This window comes from Lagenorhynchus albirostris, chromosome 2 (assembly GCF_949774975.1).
Source record: "Lagenorhynchus albirostris chromosome 2, mLagAlb1.1, whole genome shotgun sequence".
In the NCBI taxonomy this organism is placed as follows: Eukaryota; Metazoa; Chordata; class Mammalia; order Artiodactyla; family Delphinidae; genus Lagenorhynchus; species Lagenorhynchus albirostris.
This window is the reverse complement of record NC_083096.1, coordinates 112,259,077-112,281,773: the sequence shown is the minus strand read 5'-3', so window position 1 is coordinate 112,281,773 and position 22,697 is coordinate 112,259,077. Positions and strand designations below refer to the sequence as shown.

At 37.2% G+C, this 22,697-nt stretch overlaps 2 protein-coding genes across 4 annotated transcripts in view; one reads left to right on the top strand and one right to left on the bottom strand.

The window, feature by feature from the left end:
* Positions 1-22,697, top strand: part of LOC132514666 (transmembrane protein 258-like) — a 58,386-nt gene that overhangs the window by 11,102 nt on the left and 24,587 nt on the right. The window contains exon 1 of one of the 3 annotated variants that reach the window (XM_060139658.1): positions 17,052-17,069. The exons of the other annotated variants lie outside the window; for them this stretch is intronic. The gene's annotated coding sequence lies outside the window, so the exon portion shown is untranslated. Of the gene's footprint in view, positions 1-17,051; positions 17,070-22,697 lie in introns of those variants that run through there. 3 annotated transcript variants of the gene reach the window in all.
* Positions 555-16,515, bottom strand: CTBS (chitobiase). The gene is given in 7 exon segments (XM_060141919.1): positions 555-746; positions 4,008-4,154; positions 4,546-4,645; positions 6,558-6,727; positions 13,132-13,226; positions 13,229-13,333; positions 16,335-16,515. Coding segments are annotated over 7 exon segments (990 nt in total).

Genomic DNA, 22,697 nt, shown 5'->3' with positions numbered 1-22,697 from the left:
GAGTGCTGTATGGAATCAGGAAGGAGAAAAATGATTTGCATCAAATGAACCTAAAGACACAAAATTGCAGGTTTTAAATTTAGATTTATTGAATAAAAAATATAGAGCAAACTGATTCCCAAAGACTAAATTTTTAAAAATATATTTCTAAGCAAAAAATTTCTACTTCAAATTATACATATTTTAGAAATTAGCATTGATTGGTAAGCATATATTTTAATATGGAGGAAATTTTAGCATAATAAAATTGTGAAAGCAGTTGTTCCCAACTATAATATTAAACATCATACAGAGGAATATTTGATATGGTAGGTTGACTTGTATCTTACCTTTATGTTGTTGTACACTGAAGATATAAATAGGTATGTATTTTTCAAATTCAAACAATCAAAGCATTTCTTTATTCTTTATCTGTTTTTGAGTACACTAATAACTAAAATATGTAGCAATCTGAAAAAAGGTATATATTTTTTAATCTCTTCAAGAAACTAGATCTGTTTAAACAGATCATTTTTCTAAACCTTAATAGTTTTTACAAAAGATGTTCATCTCTGTCACAGCTTTGGTTTTAAAGCTTTCCACGTTTCTTCAGTTTGCTGTTTGTCTATAGCATCTCCAGAGTAGTCAAGACAGTTTGCATGCCACATGCCAATGCCGAGTAAGCCACGGTTTTGTACATATGCTGCCTTTAGAGACATGCTCTGAGGGTCATCATACCACACTTGATGAAAATGGCCAGCCTGATCCTATACAAATAAATTAAAATGTAACTTTAAAGTATTCAGTGCAATAAGAGGGAAAGGTGTTTCTTAAATCCAATGATTCAAGAAGGAGTCAATGAAATAATAAAAATTTTAGGGCATACATAATACTTTCCATGGTTCTATATGTAATACTTTCTAGATATCATTGCTTATGGCACTTTTACAACAATAGAGATTACACAAATGAGCCTCCCAGTATATCCTATTTAAAATCCTTCTCATGCCCTAAGACTCTTTCCTTGCTCTGATCTGATGATTATCAACCAAGATGTACTGTACACATTTGAATCACTTGTGAGGGCTTTTAAAAACAGATTCTTGGGACCCACACCACATGAAACGTATTGAATCAAAATCTTCCAGGGCTAGTGCTATAACATATATTTATTTGTTTCTTTATGTTATGTTTTAATGTTCCATTAGGTGATTCTGATATGTAGCCAAGGTTAAGGAGAATCACTGCTTTTGTCCTCTAAAACCAGCTTATATACTTTTTGGGATTTCCTTACAGTTCCTGGAAATGTGCCTAGTTAGGAGCTCAACAGGTGATTTTGTTTATGATGAATGTCAGTGGACAAAGAAAACATCTCCTTTTCTAGGTCTTACAGAATTGAGTCTAAGAGCCTGTTGGGTCTGGACCCCATGGGTGACTTAGGCACCCACCTAAGAACCACAAACTAGAAACTAGTCTTATGCTCACCTTCCACCCTGTAAAGTCCTTCTCCCCAGCATCACTTGCCTCTATCTAGTGCTAAACACAGTCTCTTTTAGAAGGTATGTAAGCTATGGATAACGGATAAAAGAAAGAGGAAAGGAGAGAATTAGGCAAAAGGGTAAAGGAAGAGAAAAAGATAGGAAGTAAAAATAGAATGATCTGTGATTTAAAATAATTTACTGATTTTTATATACATCTGGGGAACTCTTTAAAGACAGTTCTCAATGAATACCAGTAATATTTCTATTTATGGTAGCACCACGAGAATTATAATCATCTCCTAAGATGACTGCTTTAAAGGACAATAGTCACTTGGTAAATGAATAAGCTATGGCATATTTAAGTATAGTAGATTCATTACATACAAGCATATCTCATACTATATCTTATATTCCGTTCTTTAAAATCTTTAGAACTAGAAAAAGCTATACATGCTCTAGTTCCAATTGTGATTCAATATTAAAAGGCAACTTGCAAAACCTGTACCTAAATATAGAAAGATTTATTTTTGTAGAGTCAGGGGCAACCCCAAAGACATGCACCTTTGAATTTTGCCATCATTCTAGCTAGTACTTTGAGCCTTTTTGATATGTTAAGAAATTTCAAATGCCTCAAATAGTGAAGGATCAAAGGATAAAAAACTGAGTATATGTAAGTTTGACAGATGTCTGTTTAAGGAATGTATGCCTCCAGGAATATTGAGTGCAAGATGAAGCTGCTATTGCTGAGACAGCATAAGAAAGCAGAATGATTCTCTTCAGTTAAAACAAAAACTTGATTTGGGTTGCTGTGGAATTTTACAATGAATGAAGAAGAACAAATTGGTTATAAATAGATGGTTGTCTGAAGTGCCATTAAATGAATGGTTTTCAAGGCTCATCAAAATGTTTTCTGAGTTCTAAAATCTTAAAGAATGTGTCTTCTTATGCATTAAGGAAAAAATAAGTCAAGAATTACAAAAAACAGTACATCATACGGTAAAGTATTTATTCTAAATTACATATTTCCAAACTATGTATAGTTGGTTAAACAAACCCTTTACCAAACTGATATCCATGAAACACTGTTCCCCTGCATGTTTCTAAGAGTGCTAGAAAACAGGGTTCTATGTTAAACAATTAAATGGCTTTATGTACTGTAGTACATCTTAAATCCTTGAATATAATGTTATATATTGTAAATCTCCAAGAGAGACTTACAATTTGTAGTGTTTTCCAAATATATTTGGCCATGGCACATGCATGCGTATTTGTGTGTGTTTGTGTTTTTTTAGTATATTCTTTTTATGTTTAATCTTTAAAATGAAAAAAATATATACAATTTTAAAGGTTACTTTCCATTTACAGTTATTACAAAATGCTGGCTATATTCCTTGTGTTGTACAATACATCCTTGAGCCTATCTTAAACCCAACAGTTTGTACCTCCCCCTCCCCCACCCCTGTCTTGCCCATCGCCCCTACTCTTCCCACTGGTAACCACTAGTGTGTGTGGGTGTGTGTGTGTCTATGTGTTATTAACAGTTCCCAGAACAGAGTTCTATAAATACTTTTTGGTAAAGACAGGATCACAGTGTACCCTAGTTTAATGTTTATACTTAAGATTCTAAAGTTTAAAAAGCTCTACACTAAAGCCTTCTACATAATTGATATACAGGCATGTACATGTATATCAATTATAATTTATTAAATTTGTATATTTGCAGTCATCCTTTTGTAAATGAGTACCAGACCATTAGAAAGAAATATAAATTGTTGCTGGAATTAATGTTCATCATATCATTTTAGGGTTCCTTTTGTAGTAACATAATTCAAGGTAAATTAAAGATGGTTTGTACTTAGATTTTTGAGGTGTGAAAAAGTTTTTATTATGCTAAAGGTAAACTATGGAAAAGATAACTTTTCTTTGTCCCTTTGGTATGGCAATTCCTATTTATCAAACACTACCTGAGAGAATTGCTAGTCATTTACTCTGTTTCTTCAAGTTTCTGTTTGTAATATTTTTCTGTCTCTAATTTTTAATTTTGTTGAATATCACATAGTTTGAATTGTGGAATAAATTTGAAATGATACCATTTTCCATTGTGAAGTCCCTGATGACACATCTCCTGTTCTCAGCCTCATTCCTCCCTATATAAGAGCCTCATCAGAATTTTGAGGCTACTTTGAAATAGAGGTTTTCAGAGCAAGTAACCCATTTTGGCCCAAAGCTCTTTCAAAAGCCACAGACATCATTTATAATTGACAACTCTTAAGGAAATCCTGTTTGTGACACACATGTTTTTATTATATCATCTAAAATGACAAGTGGCCCATGCAGAGCAGTTCCACTCTTAGCATAACTTGAATTGCTCACAAGGGAAGTAAAGTTCCTGATTACACAGATTCAAAGACAAGTCTACTCATGTAAACAGCAGTCTGTATGTTGTACCCTATAAGAAAACTGATAGAAAATCTTACTTTCAAATATGTAATTATGAAAATACACAATTATGAAAACTAAAGATTGATAACTTGTGAAAAGTCTTACTTGATAGTGATAATAAGGAGACTGCTGAATTTTATCCCACAGTCTTCCAGAAGTAGAACTATTTACTTGCTTCATGATCATTTGATAGGCCACCTGACGGTATACAGCATCTTTACAAGGGTATTTTGCAGTGGTACAAACATGATTCTAGAAATGCAAAAATGTTCATGTTATAGATTATCAATTAAGCAAATCTTAAGCAATTAAGCAAATCCAAAAATATAATAAAATTATTTATTAGACATAAAATATATACTGTAGATAGATAACCTGACTATATGGAATAAAAGTTAAATTTCATTACTAAATAGAAATATAATATTCAGAAACTTGTATGGGATTTAATTATTTAAAATAAACTGTCTACATTTTAGTATCAAACTATATTAAATAAATTCTCAATAAAGTGTATATATTCTATATAGAGAGAAATTTCTAAATTATAAATAAAATGAAGTTTATATAGAGGAAACAAAACAGACTCTAAAAAATATAATAGAAAGAGAAAAAAATTACATAAGAAATGATCTGTTCTTACCACTGATAGATTTTGGCAGGTATAATCATAACCATACCAGGGAATACCCATTACAGGTTTCTTAGGGTTAATGCCTATCTTGATGTAGTCATCATATCCTAACCAAATAGGAACAGAAAAAGCATATTTTTTTCTCTTCATATGTCTACTAATGTGTTCATACAAGCTATGCAACCACTCAGAATCCAAGTTTGTAACAACAGGTACATTTATGTAAAATATTAATATGGTGTTTCTCGAATATATTATAAAAGTCATCTCTTAAGAACTATAAATTTGGTATCACTTTCTAAACAATTTCTTTTTGAATAATAGAAAATATTCAAAACAATTTAGATCAAATTGAAGCAAAAAATTCACAAAATTTAATTTTAGGAACAATGACACATTTTAGTAACAATGACACATTTTAGGAAAGCATGCTAATTGTGTCTATTAACTGCTAAGGCATGGATTTGATATTCTAGATTCTAAAGCTTTAAAAAAAGTTCTATAAGTCTTAAACTTTCTGGCAGGTGTGGTCTCACAATTACTTACAGAACACACAAGTGTTCCTCATTTTATCAATATCCTATAAGCATGGATTACAGCTTGGGATAAGGAATGACCCCATCTTACTCTGTAGCAGATAATCTGTAGTTATAGGAAACAAAGAGAAAAATGAACAAATTCCTGGTACTATCAATCCCTTTCTTGCCCATGCTGCAAATTATGTTTTCCCACCAAGATATGTTCCAAGATTAACTAGAATGTTGAGTAAATTTGCTGTTTTTCAGAGGCTTTAAAGTTATTGTGTACTGTTAAATATCCAAGAGAGGGGTGGAGTATGCATCATTTCCCAAACATATTTGACAATGAACCTTTTATTGATATACATAATTATCATCTCTTTCATAAACACAGTTGGCAAACATTGGGTTAAATAATTATTTTGTATTATAACACAAATTATTTTTCAAATTTTAAATAGTATATGCTTATGATCAGACTATTCTATCCAGACAATTAGGATGTGATAAAATGAGGCCAGGGTCTATGATTTTACCTATATATGAAAAATAAAATAATTTTTATTTATTACTCAACACTTAAATCTATGCTAACTATCCCAGAAAATCTCACTTAAGTCCAAAAGATAGCAAGCAATCTTTAATTCAATTGGTTGATGGGATATAAACCAATCCAAACTTTGGAAAGGATAATGCAAAGGCCACATCATATGAATGACAGATCAGAAGTACTCTTTTTTTTTTTTCTTGCGGTACGCGGGCCTCTCACTGTTGTGGCCTCTCCCGTTGCGGAGCACAGGCTCCGGACGCGCAGACTCAGCGGCCATGGCCCACGGGCCCAGCCGCTCCGCGGTATGTGGGATCTTCCCGGACCGGGGCACGAACCCGTGTGCCCTGCATCGGCAGGTGGGCTCTCAACCACTGCGCCACCAGGGAAGCCCCAGAAGTACTCTTAATTCTGGTAGGAATATAATTTTTAATGTAGCATGGGTACTAATAGTAAATGCCAAATAAGATAAAGCCAGTCCTATCAATCATGTATAATAGGTACTCACATTATAGGTACCTTTGCTATTAAATTATTTAACATTGGTTATTTCAACAAAAATATTCTATCAAATTCTAAGTAAGCAAATATCTTCTTCGTGTAACTTTCTGACAAGAGTGTTGACTTGAAGTTAGAACACCTGCTTGAGTTCCAACCATATAATACTTAATAGCTGTGCAATCATGAGAACTTAACACCCTTCATCTTATCTATAATAGAGGGTTAATATAATACACCTACCTCCCAAGACTTTTTAGAGGTAATTGAAAACTTCAGAACTTTAAAACTTTTTGTAAACTTTAAAGCTCTCAAATTAAGAGGTTTTTATATGTTTCAAGAAAGCGTTACAAATGGAAAAGGTATACAAATGACTTAGAAATACTAAAATATATCTTAATGTTTGAGGTTATAGAATTAATATCACTGATAAATGATTGTTTTGTGAATTCTTATCAGTTAATGTCTTAGTATAGGGAGAATTGGCTCCTGCAATACATTGTGACCAGACCAGACTTCATTCACCATAAGACATCACAAAGAGAAAGTCACAAGCATCTGCAATTCCAGTATAATTATAGCACCTCCTACCTAAGCAGTTTGGAGACCAAGATACATCAAATGTTACCTGTGGGAAAACCATTTTATGTAACATGATCAAATATGCATATTATGGCAGATGTTTTGTTGATTATATATTCTCTTGCCTCATATTACTCCCCCCCTCAAAAAGAACCACTTACGTGTCTGACTTAAGGTTTGACATGTATGGAACTAGAACAATTCTAAGAAATATATTTTTTGCCTACACGGACTGACCCAGACATATATTTTGGACAATGTTTTGGACATATATTTAGATAATGGACATATATTTGGACACAGGCATATTTGGACATATACAATGACCAGGAGCAGGCACTGTGTAGAAGAGGAGTTTAAAGTCACATGCCTCCAGAGGACAGACTAGCAACTCGACTGACTGAAGGAAACTGGTGTAATCACAGTAGGGTGTGGTAGGGCCCATAAGCAACTAGAGAGTAAAAGCACACTAAAAGAATTCAAATACGAAAGTTCTTAAAAATATCATGCAAGCTAAATAGGTCATCTCTTGGCACAAGCTTACTGGACTGTGTTGGCAGCTTGAGCCCTTGATTTACAATTACTTTACATGGTAAGTTTAGTCCAACATTATAGTTAAAGAATAGTGGTGTTTTATGGCTACAAGTATAAATTAATCAACTCAAAATGTTAAACAAATCACTTAAATGATCTTATGGAAATATTCAAATAAAACTTGAGTGTTAAATTATCTTTCATTTTTGAATAATGAGCCAGTCCTCAATAAGGATGAATCTCTTTCAAAGATTTATTGCCGGGATTCCCTGGTGGCGCAGTGGTTAAGAGTCCGCCTGCCGATGCAGGGGACATGGGTTCGTGCCGCGGTCCGGGAAGATCCCACGTGCCGCGGAGCGGCTGGGCCCGTGAGCCATGGCCGCTGGGCCTGCGCATCCGAAGCCTATGCTTCGCAACGGGAGAGGCCGCAACAGTGAGAGGCCTGCGTACCACAAAAAAAAAAAAAAAAAAGATTTATTGCCTTAAGATGTTGGTCAAAGGGTCAAACTTTCAGTTATAAAATAAATAAGTTCTGAGACCTAATGTAAAAAAAAAAAGATTTATTGCCTTAACTGAATATTAGCTTTATTTTATTAATATAGGTCTGCAAACATTCTAAAGCTTCATTAAAAGTTTTCTTTTTAATTAGGCTCTCAATAAATGTATTGATTAATATTACAAAAAATTGAGGTATTTTAGTTAAATTTTTACACTTTAGCTAATTTATTCTACTATAACTCTTTTTAGGACTTTCTCAAAATTCTCTCTGTAATTCTTTCATTATTAACACTAAAGGAAGCTCTGCTTTGTAAGTCTAGGCTTTCCCCAAAGCTCTCCAGCAAAATAGGTTATAAAGTAAAATTTTTACATATTGGACTTCATTTTATCACTGTCCCCTCTTACAAAATGGAAGTATAATAAGGTAATAGAGAAAGTGATTGCCTCTAAGCAGGTAAATTTCAAATCCATTTTGTAAGTCCTTACCTCTCTCCTGAGCAGTGAGAATATTTTCACCTGGGTTTCCTCCTGAGCAGTGAGAATATTTTCACCTGGGTTTCCTGTCATGGATAATCTCATATTTTTGAGAAGGCAGCATTATTAGAAAAGAAATTAGAAAAGAAATCAAAAGACTTTGGTTCTTTTCTTGGCTCTCTTATAACTAGGTTATTTCATTTTAAATATCTGATCTGTTTTCCCACATGTAACAATGAAGGTGTAGAAAGAATTCTTCAAGAGCACTTCTAGCTCTTTAATTCTGTGATCACAAATTCTATAATCCTAAATTATCATCTTTTCCCAAAAACTCATTTCTCCTTGCTGGGGCTCTATATTAGTCATTTTTTTCTGGTCACCAGTTTAAGAACCTTTGGGCCATTTTGTGACTCTTCTTCCCTCACACCCCATAACTAATCTCACATTTTCCTTTGAGTGGCCTCTCACAGTTTTTCTGCCCATTCCTTTCCATTAATTAATTAATTCAATGAATATTGAACACTTGCTGAGTGTTAGGGTTATGCCATCATCCCAGTTCAAACCATAAATTCCAAGTTATTGGATTACTGGGTTAGTCCTTACAGGTCTCTCTTTCTCCTCTAGACTTTTTTACGTACTACCATAAATAATTTTCCCCAAATACTTTCTATACACATTACCCATTACATACAGAATAAAATGCATACTCTTCAGTGTCACATCCTGGATCTTCCACAATCTGGTTCATCTTGGCAACTCTACTTCCCACTAACTTAACTAACATGAACTTGACATAGCAGCCCAAATTGCTCTACTTGCCCCTCAAACATGGAAATAGACATTCCTACTGCAAAATCTTTGCTCAGTCTCTTCCCCCTTGCTCTTTCACTATCGCTTAATCAGGACTAGCAAATAAGTTCCCATATATTAATTCTACCCTATTAACAACAGCAATCTAGAGAATGAGGGAAAAGTTTCTGAGACCAAAATGTGTGAGGAGAGGAGTACGGTGGCTTGCATACCAGGTATTTGCTATTCTTGATCTAAATTGTACTCATCTGAAAAGCTGAATTCCACACTGACAAACCTTCCGTACTTGTATAAAGCCACAGAGTTGTTGATTGTTACATCATTTATTATTTTTCCAGTGACTCTCAAATTCATGTTGACCAACTACACCAGAATCACCTATCACACTTGGTAAAAATACAGTTCCTAGAATCTATGCCAGAATCAACTTCTGGGCATATTTTTAACAAGCACTCCCAGGTGATTCTGAGATAGATTTAGAGTTATTAGTTTATACTATATATATCCTACTTAACTAGACTTAAAATTTTGAAAGGCAGGTATCATTCATATATTCAATAAGTATTTTTTAAACATTGTGTTAGACATCAAGGAACTGGTCCCTGCCTTCAAAAAACTCACTGTCTAGCCTAGCAGTTTTTTCTCAGCTTTACTAAGGTATAATAGACAAGTAAAATTGTAATATATTTTAAGTGTACAATATGATGATATGCATATATATGCAAAAGTATTCCCATCAAGTTAATTAACATAGCCATCACCTTATTTATTTTGGTGATAACACTAAAATTCTACTCTCAGCAAATTTCAAATTATACAATACAGTACAATCAACTATAGTCATCATGTTATGCACTAAATCCTCAGACCATATTCATCTTACAACAAAGTTTATACCTTTTACCAGCCTAACTGTATCTAACTACAGTTTCCTTATTGACGTTTCCCTATTGATTATCTGTCTGAATAAGCTGTCCATTGCTGAAAGTGGAGTACTAAAGTCCTCTACTATTATATTGCTGTCTGTTTCTCCCTTCAGATATCTTAGTGTTTATTTAATACATTTGGGTGCTCTGATGTGGAGCACCCACAATAAATATTTGAAATTGTTATATCTTCTTGATGAACTGACCCTTTTATAATTATATAATGAACTTTGTCTCTTGTTACCATTTTTGGCTTAAAATCTATTTTGTCTGATATAAATATAGCTACCCCTGCTCACTTTTGGTTTCCATTTGCCTGGAACTAGTTTTTCAATCCTTTCATTTTTAGTCTATGTGTGTCCTTAAAGCTGAAGTGAGTCTCTTATAGGCGGCATATAGTTGGATCTTGTTTTTTTTAATCCATTCAGCCACTCTGTGTCTTTTGATTCAAGAATTTAGTCCATTTCCATTTAAAGTAATTACTGATAGGTTTCTACGTAATATTGCCATTTTGTTAATTGTTTTCTGGCTCTTTTCTAATTCCTTTTTTCCTTTCTTCTTTTCTTGCTCTCTTTCTTTGTGATTTGTGATTCCCTGTAGTGGCATGCTTGATTCCTTTCTGATTTTCTTTTGTATATCTAATGTAGGTTTTTGCTTTGTGGTTATCATGTGGCTTATATTAAAAAAAATTTTGTAACTATGTATGGTGATGGAAGTTAACTAGACTTATTGTGGTGATCATTTTGCAATATATACAAATATCAAATCATTATGTTGTACACCTGAAAAAATAATTTTTTAAAACATCTTATAGTTACAACAGTCTATTTTAAACTGTTAACAACTTAGAACACATACAAAAGCTCTACATTTTTAGGGCTTCCCTGGTGGCACGGTGGTTGAGAATCTGCCTGCTAATGCAGGGGACACGGGTTCGAGCCCTGGTCTGGGAGGATCCCATATGCTGCGGAGCAACTGGGCCCGTGAGCCACAACTGCTGAGCCTGCGTGTCTGGAGCCTGTGCTCCGCAACGGGAGAGGCCGCTGTAGTGAGAGGCCCGCGCACCGCGATGAAGAGTGGCCCCCGCCTGCCACAACTAGAGAAAGCCTTCGCACAGAAACGAAGACCCAATGCAGCAAAAATAAATAAATTAATTAATAAACTCCTACCCCCAACATCTAAAAAAAAAAAAAAAACTATATAAAAAAAAAGCTCTACATTTTTATACTCCACCACCCGACATTTTATGTTTTGGATGTCAAAATTTACATCATTTTTTATGTGTCCACTAACAAATTATTGTATAGTTTTTTTTAAGAAGGAAACATCCTAATGTGTTCCTTTATAATTTCTGTAATATACTTTTTTATTGACGTATAGTTAATTTAAAGTGTTGTGTTAGTTTTAGGTGTATAGCGAAGTAATTCAGTTGTACATATATATATACCTATTCTTTTTCAGATTCTTTTCCATTATAGGTTATTACAAGATATTGAATATAGTTCCCTGTGCTATACAGTAGGTCCTTTTTGTTTATCTGTTTTGTATATAGTAGTGTGTATATGTTAATCCCAAACTACTAATTTATTTCCCCCCTACCGCCCCCCCGCCACTATCCCCTTTGGTAATCATAAGTTTGTTTTCTTTGTCTGTGAGTCTATTTCTGTTTTATAAATAAGTTTATTTGTATCACTTTTTAGATTCCACATATAAGTGATAACATACGATATTTGTCTCTGTCTGACTTCATTTAATATGATTATCTCTAGGTCCATCCATGTTGCTGCAAATGGCACTATTTCATTTTTTATGGCTGAGTAATATTCCATTGTGTATATATATACCACATCTTCTTTATCCAGTCACCTGTCAGCAGACATTTAGGTTGCTTCCATGTGTTGGCTATTGTAAATAGTGCTACTATGAACACTGAGGTGAATATATCTTTTCGAATTATAGTTTTGTCTGGGTATATGCCCAGGAGTGGGACTGCAGGATCATATGGCAACTCTATTTTTAGTTTTTTAAGGAATCTCCATACTGTTCTCCATAGTGACTGCACCAATTTACATTCCCATCAACAGTGTAGGAGGGTTCCTTTTTCTCCACTCCCTCTCCAGCATTTATTATTTGTAGACTTTTTTTTTTTAAAAGAAGATGTTGGGGGTAGGAGTTTATTAATTATTTATTTATTTTTGCTGTGTTGGGTCTTCGTTTCTGTGCGAGGGCTTTTTCTAGTTGTGGCAAGCGGGGGCCACTCTTCATCGCGGTGCTCAGGCCTCTCAATATCACGGCCTCTCTTGTTGCGGAGCACAGGCTCCAGACGCACAGGCTCAGTAGTTGTGGCTCACGGGCCTAGTTGCTCTGCGGCGTGTGGGATCCTCCCAGACCAGGGCTCGAACCCGTGTCCCCTGCGTTAGCAAGCAGATTCTCAACCACTGTGCCACCAGGGAAGCCCTGTAGAGTTTTTAATGATGGCCATTCTGACTGGTGTGAGGTGATACCTCATTGTAGTTTTGGTTTGCATTTCTCTGAATAAGAATCTCTGGGAGTTGGACCCAGTGTACGTGTGTGTGTTTAATTTTTTTAAGATTCCTGGTTATCTTGGTGTATGACCAGTTTTGAGAATCACTGATCTGGGGCCACACTGTCCTTCTGTTACTCACACATTGCCTGGCAAGAGTCCTTATGTTGTGATCTTCTCTCTGATCATGCTCATTATGGTAGTAGGGAAATACTGCCTTTCGTCACAGCACTGACAAGCTCTATGGAATTAGGCTTTGAGCCTTACTGGGCCTTGGGTGCTTTGCAAAGTAATTCAGAGTCTATGGAGCAAGTGAGACACTTCCCCAGAACTACCTCTACTCTTAGGCAAGAGCTGTTTCTGTCCTGCACTGATGAAAGCAGAGCGTGGGCAGCTAAATCCTTCCTGATTCCCATTGCCTATCTAATATTTCTAACTCTGCTGCAAGGCAGGTAGGTGGGGCAATTCCAGTATTGTATCCTGATGTGAATAAAGAACAGATTTGGCACCTTAAAATTTTATAAAACTTATCTAGTTAAGAACTCAAAAGTTCCAGAAAATTTTTTAGGATGTACTGAAACTCTTCCTACTCAATAAAACTGAGATTCTATTTGCCATACCTTCATGAACACATTTTGATAGGAAAGATAAGGGGTTTCCAAAAAACACCAAATGAATTTTTACCTGTGATCCCTCAATTTCATGATGGAAAGAGTCTGCAGTTTCTTTGACTAAAGCAGTTAACGCATAATATTCATGTGATGAACGAGCAACTTCTTGTCTAGATTAATTCCATCCATATATTGTGTTTTGGCCAGCTTAACTTGTTGAGCTAACCAGGATGCTCTTAAAGTAGCATTAATGATATCCCTTATGGATACATCTCCTATGGAAGAAATATACATCTTTTGTACATATATGCTTTTCACAGTTTAATAAAATTTACTTCACAAACTCATTCCAAAGAGATCCAAATGTCTTTAAAACACCTCATAATTTTGGAATACTAAGCCCCAAATTTAAGTTTTCCAAATGAAGAAATAATATATCAAGATCACAGAAAATCATTAGTCATTAATCTTCGAAATAACCATTATGAATAAATAGTAATATTATCAAATTAAAAGAAGAAATCATGGACTATGGCTAGCTAAGGGTCATCATGCACCCAAAGTAACAATTAAACATTGATCATATGCCAGGCACTGAGAGTACAACAGTGAATAAGACATAGGGGTCCCAATTAATTGGTGGCAGAGGAAATTAGTGGGGCCTGGAAAGTAGGAGACGGTAGGCTAGGAAGAAATAGGGGCAAGTGTCAAGGCCTGGAGGCAGGGTATGGAGGTTTGCTGATGCCTAAAATTTGGAGGGCGACAACAGTGAAGAACCTGAGGGTGGTAGGCAGGGTTAAATCATGAAAGACCTTGAAGCCCTCTTGAGAAATTATCCCAAGGGAAAGGGTTTTAAAAAGAGAATATACATATTTTAGGTATGCATTTTAGAAAAATCCCTTCAGCTGAAGTGGAAACTGGTTTAAAGAGGCAAAACTGGAGGCAGAATATCTAATAGGAAAGCTTTGGAAGAATGCAGGCCAGAGATGATGGTGACCTCAACTAAAGTTGTGGAGCAGTGGAGACTATGAGATAAATGAATAAATCTGGAAGATCCTAAGAAGGCAGAATTAACAGGACTCTGATCCACTGAATGAGTAAGGTAAGAGAAAGGGAGGAGGTTGAAAATACTCAAGTTTCTGGCCACTGCAGATGGACTCATAGATACTGCATTTACTATGAATGATTTCTGGTGAACCTTACTTCTTAGACTAGTACTCAAGTTAAATACTAAGATGGTTGATGTTATGTTTCTCCTGTATTTTTTTCTCCACAGATAATATTAGAAGCACTGATCATTTTTACTTTATCCCAAATAATGTGTTAATTCATTGATTTAGCAAATATTTATTGAATTCCCAGTAAGGTATAGGCAGGGTATATTGTTAGGCATTAGTGACACAGACCAGGTCCATTGGTTATTTAATGCAGTAGATTTAAGGGCTACATGGAAATGCAGGGTGCCATGACAGCATATAAAGGGGACCTGCGACCCTGGTAGGGCAGGAAAACTTCCCTGAGGACTACACTCTTTAGGGGAGGCCAGAAATCTGGGCAATGACCTAGACAGGGGACAGAGGAGGGGTACCAATGCACAAAAAAGAGCATTCTCAGAAGAGTGAACAAAAAAGGGCAAAGGTCTCATTACCTCAGGAGAATTCTGAATTTCTGGAGCCAAAAGAAGGTCAGTGAGGCTGGAGCACAGAACTCCTGAAAGTACATGGAAACAGATGAAACTGATGAAACTACTGAGGTAGGTAGTAGCAGGATCAAGTAGGGCTTTGTAGACCACTGAGGAGTTGCTATTTTCTCCTGAGATGAATGGGAAGCATTAAAGTATTTTAAGCAGAGGATCATAAGATTTGCATTAAAAAATGAGGGAGACAGACACACAGGGAGAGGGGGAGAGAGAAAGGGAGAGCGATATCTATGATCACTGGGCCACTGTGAGGAGAATGGATGGGTGAGGGTGGGGAGAGCTAGCTATAAAAATTAAACCAGGCTTTTCCTAATTTTCTGTCTCCTTTTTGGTTTTTTGTTTATTTTTCAGAATTAACTGTGCATAACCCATTTTTCTACTAGGCAGTTACCCACTGAAATAATAAAAATTACAAAATGTGAAACTGAACAGCCCATTGTTTTTAGACTCTTAGAATCATATTTATGTCACAAACCTTACCCCTATTTCAATTCTGATAACTAAGATTGAATATGTTAAAAATATACAGAGAGCTTGTGATATAATAGAAATACTAAAAAATAGCTTGATGAACCAATTGAATATATAAGGGAAAAAGTAATGCAGTCTAGTCTTTGTCTTTGAAAAATATAGGTCAGTAGAGAGAAAAGACCATTAACCACCAGCATACAAATGAACAAAATTCGGCTTCTTTGCATAATTGGTTTTCTAAATGCCCACAGATGCCGCCTAACCGACTAAGAGGTATTGGGTGCTACAGAAAGTCTTTCAGATGTTAGGCTTACACACTAGGCATGTTCTCCATAAACACTTCCACCGTTTTTACTTCTTCTAAGCAATTATATTACTTTTTTTAACTGACATTTAAATGTCCCTGCCTCAAATGTAATCTGCTAGATTAAGAACTGGCAATTGTCGCTATGTTTACACAAGAATTGCTCTTTTGGACTGAACTTTTCCACCTGCCTGATGTGTCCAGTTCCTGGTGCAGTCATCAAACTCTAGGCAGACAAGTGGTCTTCACATTACCTCCGAAAGGGTGTTTGCTTAAAGCTGCCCAAGGCCTTATAAATTCTTAGGTGGGTAGATGGAATTTTTACTTAAAGACCTATTTTTATCCCCCTTCTTGTGTGGCAGGTATAGAAAAGCAAAGTAAGCAGAACTTTCATTCTTCCACTGGACCGTGGGAGTGCTGAGATTCTTTCAAACTGATCCTCAATTCTCTTGGAAACCAATGGGTGTTGCTACTTAGGAAGTATCTCCTTACCATCTTGCTTATCTGGCCAGACTGCCTGGGGAGAGGCACAGCAGGGCAATGCAAGGAACTTGCACTTAGAGTCAGATCTGGGTTGGAATACTTACTGTGAGACCTGGGAGGAGTTACTCAACCTCTCTGAGCCAAAATTTCCTAATCTTTAAGGCTGAAGGAAATCTGTGGACAGAAAGGCCCCTCTGCGAGCGGTCAAAGCTGGTTTTGCGCCCCCAACACCTCTTTCTCAGGCTCGGTTATTCTACTGTAACTCCTCTTAGGGCCTTGAGGACCAGATCTGGAGCGTCAGGGGAGAGAGGCCACTGACCTCGAAGTCGGGGCGATGAACGATGGGTGATGGGACGGCACAGCGCTGGGGCCTGGCACTGGCAGTCGGCCCCGAGCCCGACACGCAGCGCCAGGAGCAGTGGCAGCAGCAGAGGAGCCAGCCCCAGGGTCCCGTGCAGCGAGGGAACGAGGCGCCAGCACCGGAGCTGCGGCCAGGCCATGCCAACGGCTCACCAGTCAGCAGAGCTGTCCCGGATTCCCTGGCGGCGCCTGCTTTATGGATGGGAGGGGAGGGGCCGGGCCGAGCTCCCCGGCTGGGCAGGGGAGGAGCTGGGCGGTCGCCAAGTCCGGGGGATCTGGGGCTGCGGGAGAGAAGGACAGAGGCCGAGGCTGCGGTGCCCCTAGCACGTTGAGCCCAGGGAGCCGGGACCTCGGTGCCCGGCAGACAGTTGACTCAAGTGTATATTGCCTACCATCTATGTGCCTCTCTTTGGCTCTGTGTCATAGTTGTTTGTGTCTTCCTTGTGGAGTCTGAAACTGGAGGGAGTCCTCAAAATGGAGAGAAGTAGGATGCCTTGGAAGGGATGACTGTGCTACATGGTTGGAATGGCCCAAAGGTTTTGAAGTTACAGATATCTGTTGAATTAAGACAGCAGTTCGAATACGGCCTCTAATTTCGCCTCCTCCCATGCTTAAACTCCAGTGAAAACCTCAACCCACAAGGGAAGGGAGATGACAGCAACATTTTGGAAGCTTGAAAGCACAAGTATGAGGGGTAAGTGTCCCAGGCCCCAACAGTGCGGAAACTTGAGAAACAACGCAATTTAAACCAGAATCTTCAAAAGGTTCCGGAACTACAAGAGATGCCTCAGGAATTAGGGGTGAAGGGGAGATGGAGGTTAGAATGTCCGAAAATAAAGGGGAATAGGTGAAAGCTGCTTGAGGAGCAGTGAAATCTCTAGATCCTTTCTCCAACCTTATGTCTCTGGGCAGCTGCCCCTCTCCCACCCAGGTTGAAGTTTGGAGGTTTAATGCTCTGGGGAGGGTGAATTCTCTGGTACTTGCTCGGGTACCATACCTAAAATAGGATATAACTGACTTTGTGCCTGACCACAGATATTGACAACATGCCCGCAGATCATCCTGTAGCAAAATTTAAAGTCAGAAATACCAGGCACCCACTCAGAGCTCCCTCTTTACTTTTTATCTCTTACTTTTAATCATGGACAACAAACAAGGCAATTGAATAATATAAAAGGAACAACAGAAAAAGGAATATGGAGGAAACAAACATTGTAGGGAGGACATTAAAAAAAAAAAAACTCTCAGTAATATCCCCAGAAAGGCAAGAGAAGATGAAGCCACAACAGGATGAAATTTTTTTAAAAAGCAGGGTGGGACTAGAAAGAGTTCTTGGAAATTAGAAAGAAGATCACAGAAATGAGGGAAAAATCACAGAAGATTTGAGCAAAGTAACACAGAAATACTCTTCAAAAAGAAAGAAAATTGGAAGAGCAGTCCAGATGGGAAGAAATCATCAATTAAGTAATTCAAGAAAAATTCCAGGAATGAAGGACAGGAGTTTTCAGAAGGAAAGAGCAAAGAATAGATCCTAAGAGCTTCCAGAGAGAAAAAAAATCACCAAGTATCAAGAATCAGAATGTCATCAGATTTCTCAACAGCAACATCTAAAGCTCAAAGACAATGAAACAATGTGTTTGAAATTCTGAAAGAATATGCTTTCCACATAAAATTCTGCAGAATTATCAATCAAATGGGAAAGTCATGTAAAATTTCAAAATATTGACCTATCATATACTCCAAATGGAGTGTCTAGGCCCTTCCCCCAGAGATTCTGGTTCACTAAGTCTAGATGGGGGCTGTGAATGTGAATTTGAAACAAGAGCCCCCAATGACTGTGATGCAGGTGGTTGTGGTATATAATCTGAGAGTCACTGCCATAATTAGTGATTTTATAATCTCTCCAAAGTACAGCTTTTCAATTTTACATCTCACCACTATTTCAGAAGCCTTCCCCATTTAGTAGGGCAGTATTTCTTATTATGGGAGCTCACAGTTTTGTTTTGTTTTGTTTTTGAGGACCTGTGAATAGCTATGAACTCTCTCTCCAGAAAACAGCATATACATATTCATACAAATTTTGTGAACCAGTTTTTAGTTTATCTGTGGACCACTAGGGTGCTCTTAGGTATAAGGCTAAGAAGTGATGTTTTACATTTACATTCCTGGAGTGGCATTCACATTTCTTTTACTGCCACAATTCACTCATGCCCCATTTTTCAAAACCTCCTCAGTTCAGCTCCTTCCCATTCTCCTTACCTACTGCTATCTTATCACTCCTGCTGCTAACTCTGCATATAAAAGTATCGAATTTTCCTGAACCAAATCAGGATGACACTTGATACGAATGACAGAAAACTCGAGCAAAGAATAGTGGGAATTTATTACCTTAAGGAACTGAACTTTCATGGGTAGATCTTCAGGACCCGGAGACGTTAATCATATCACTAGTTCTCAGTCTCATTCTCCATTTCTTGGCTCTGCTTTTGTCTGAGTTGGCTCTGTTATCGGGTAGATTTTCTCCTTATGGTGCAAAGATGGTTTCCAACATCACAGGCTTCCTGACATCTCCAGAGCCTCCCCTAACATTTGCAGGCCCCAGGGCAAGGGCACAAATGGAAGTCCACACACCTGAAGTTAAATTTTTTTTTTTTCCTAGAGATTTTATTTTTCAACAGGAAGCCAAAGTGAAATGAGTGCAAAACTGAGACTATAAGTCTCGATATAGTTTTCCACTGATTAGTATCTCATTTTCTGCCTACAAATCGGTTTAAGGACACTAAGTTTTAACTCACGAAGTTGCTGGGAGGATACAGTCTGACAGTTAATATCAACATCTTTTCGTAGTGTTTGTAAATGCTTGGCATTCTCGTTATTAGTAATGCAATGTTTTTGCATTCTTGTCAGTAACATGTTTGCCATAGAATATTGTAGAGTTAACATTCTGAGAAGATCAAACAATATTCAAATTTTTATTATGTGCTGGTGAAAAATTAAAGAACACATTGCTTAGTGTTACACATAATTTTTGAAAGGGGGCCTATGCTTTCAACTAATTAACAACTTCCATATCACGTCAGGTTATTTGGGTACACAGAAGTGATTTTTTTTTTAACCCACAGCAATTGCGGTAAATTGGCTCCCAAACTGATCACGAGAGACTTCATTTATTCTTGTGTTGTCATGAGGTGAAGATGTATTAGGCCCCAAGTTTGTATGTTAGGATTATTGCAGTTTTGAATTGTATGAAATGACTAAATTTCTCAGTTATTTAGCTTGAAAAAATACAATTCAAATATTGTAAAAATGAGACTCCACAGTGAATCCCCACAGTAAGGAGAATGGTCCACTTATTTCTACATGGAAATCCCCAGCTGTCACACTACATCAATGATCTGACATATAATCTGACTTCCACTGAGCTGGAATGTGCTTTAAAGATCAGGTCTCTGGACAAAGAATTTTAGCTTAAGTGGGTTATGCAGCAAAAATGCCCAAACCCAGAGCACTGTTTTAGTGTTGACAGAAATAGCTTCTCTTGAAATAGCAGACAGGAAGAAGAAAAATGGAAGATTTTAAGCCCAAAGTCTTTTGCCTAAGCACATTTTCTAATGTTTCTGCCCGCATTTCATTTAAAGCTGGATAAAGGAATAGGGGTGGGGATAGAACCACATCATCTACTTTCATAGAAGGTGCATACTGGAGTCCCACAGGCAAATTTATTTGGCCTACACTTTAGAAATTTGGGAAATGCTGTATTATAAAAAAAATCCAGATTTCTGGCTTCTCTCAAGAAATGGAACCTTTGGCCACAGTGGGCCTGTATTCATATGGGGGAAAAGCAGGCTGGATTTGAGAATCAGCTACTCTCTACACACGCTCTATGATTTTCCGTTCCTTACCACCCTGAACGTCTTACACCACATTTACTCTACCTGCCTCAACCCTCAGGCATTGCGATTCCTGCAGTTTATGAAATGGATGAACGGGTCTTTTCCTTTTTCCTTTAATGATGGGCACATCTCTTTGTTAAAGGAAGAGGGTCGGGGGATGGGGAACTAGTGGCCGGTTTTACTTCCGAACAGTCCTAAATCTGCCATTTTCAGCAATCTTACCCTAACCTACTTTTTCCGAATGGCCCAAAGTATAAAACTAAGTATCAAAGGATGGCCCTTGTAGTTGCAGCTCTATCACAAGTCAGCCATGTGACCTTGGGCAAGTCCATTAAGCCCTCTTGGCCAAAGGTGATGGAAGGTCTCTAAACAGACTTAATACCTGTTCTGAATACTTCACAGGGCTGTTGCACAGCACACACGAGATTTTGAAAGCACTCGTAAGTCATTTATAAACCACCAAACACTCCCTAGTACAAGTGTCTGCGACACCAGGGCTTTAGAAGCTGGGTTACTGGAACCCACTTTGGTTCCACTGGGCTCCCACCTCCCACGCGAGCAGAAGAAGATCCTCAGGGGAGAAGCTCTAGAAAAGCAGCTTAGAAATGCAGTGAGAAGTCCCTTAGCAGGGGTAAAGTTGTTGGTGGCATTTTCAAGCCCCCAGAGTGGCATACCAACTCCTAGCCTAGTCCCTGGGCCACCTTCCTTCTGGAAAACCCGGACCCCAGAAACCAGGCCTGAACGCTCCTAACCAGGACCCTAGACCAGGGATCCCGGACTTCACCCTCCTCCAAGTCTAAATATTTCAGTTATAGCCAAGCCAACAAACTCTTCTCTATCTTGAAAAATATACTTCATAGTGACTAAATAGATAAATTTATCTGTGTGTCTGTGTGTGTGTGTGTGTGTGTGTGTGTGTGTGTGTAAGGCTATAGTTTTGAGTTTTTTTAATTTACTTATTTATTTATTTTGGCTGCGTTGGGTCTTCATTGCTGAGTGTGGCTTTCTCCCGTTGCAGCGAGAGGGGTCTACTCTTTGTTGCAGTGCTCCAGGTTCTCATTGCAGTGGCTTCTCTTGTTGCGGAGCACGGGCTCTAGGCGCACAGGCTCAGCAGTTGTGGCACACAGGCCCAGCTGCTCTGCAGCGAGATCTTCCCAGACCAGGTCCCCTACATTGGCAACCAGGGAAGTCCGAGGCTATACTTTTTATAACTGAATATCAATGAACTATTAAGATGATTACACTTATTATTACAAAGATGTTAATTATTTGTTTGGATTTTTTGTGTTTTTTATTATTCCATTAAATTTGTTTATCTTGTCTCTATTTCAGCAAAGTCATGCTGTTATAATCAAGATTTTCACATAACTTCTGGTCTGTTGAGAGTAATGATCTTAAAGATTCAACATAAGTGTAGTAAGTTGTATTCAGAACACATGAAATTTTAATATATATATTTAAAAAGTAGATTAAAGTCAATGTTAAACAAAAATTTAAATTATTTTATGCTTCTAAAAACTTATTTTTGTTCTAAAATAGTCAATATTTTATATTAAAATATAAAAGCAAAATACAAAATACTTAATGAACATAACATTTTTAGACTACTTTTATGTTTGCAGAAAAATTGAGCAGAAAATGCAGAGTTCCATATACCACCTGTCCCTACACAAAACTACTAGAGCTAATCAACGAATCTGAGAAAGTTTCAGGATACAAAATTAATGCACAGGAATCTCCTGCATTCCTATACACTAATGATGAAAAATCTGAAAGAGAAATTAAGGAAACACTCCCATTTACCATTGCAACAAAAAGAATAAAATATCTAGGAATAAACCTACCTAAGGAGACAAAAGACCTATATGCAGAAAATTATAAGACACTGATGAAAGAAATTAAAGATGATATAAATAGATGGAAAGATATACCATGTTCTTGGATTGGAAGAATCAATATTGTGAAAATGACTCTACTACCCAAAGCAATCTACAGATTCAATGCAATCCCTATCAAACTACCACTGGCATTTTTCACAGAACTAGAACAAAAAATTTCACAATTTGTATGGAAACACAAGAGACCCCGAATAGCCAAAGCAATCTTGAGGAAGAAAAACGGAGCTGGAGGAATCAGGCTTCCTGACTTCAGACTATACTACAAAGCTACAGTAATCAAGACAGTATGGTACTGGCACAAAAACAGAAATATAGATCAATGGAACAGGATAGAAAGCCCAGAGATAAACCCACGCACATATGGTCCCCTTATCTTTGATAAAGGAGGCAGGAATGTACAGTGGAGAAAGGACAGCCTCTTCAATAAGTGGTGCTGGGAAAACTGGACAGGTACATGTAAAAGTATGAGATTAGATCACTTCCTAACACCATACACAAAAATAAGCTCAAAATGGATTAAAGACCTAAATA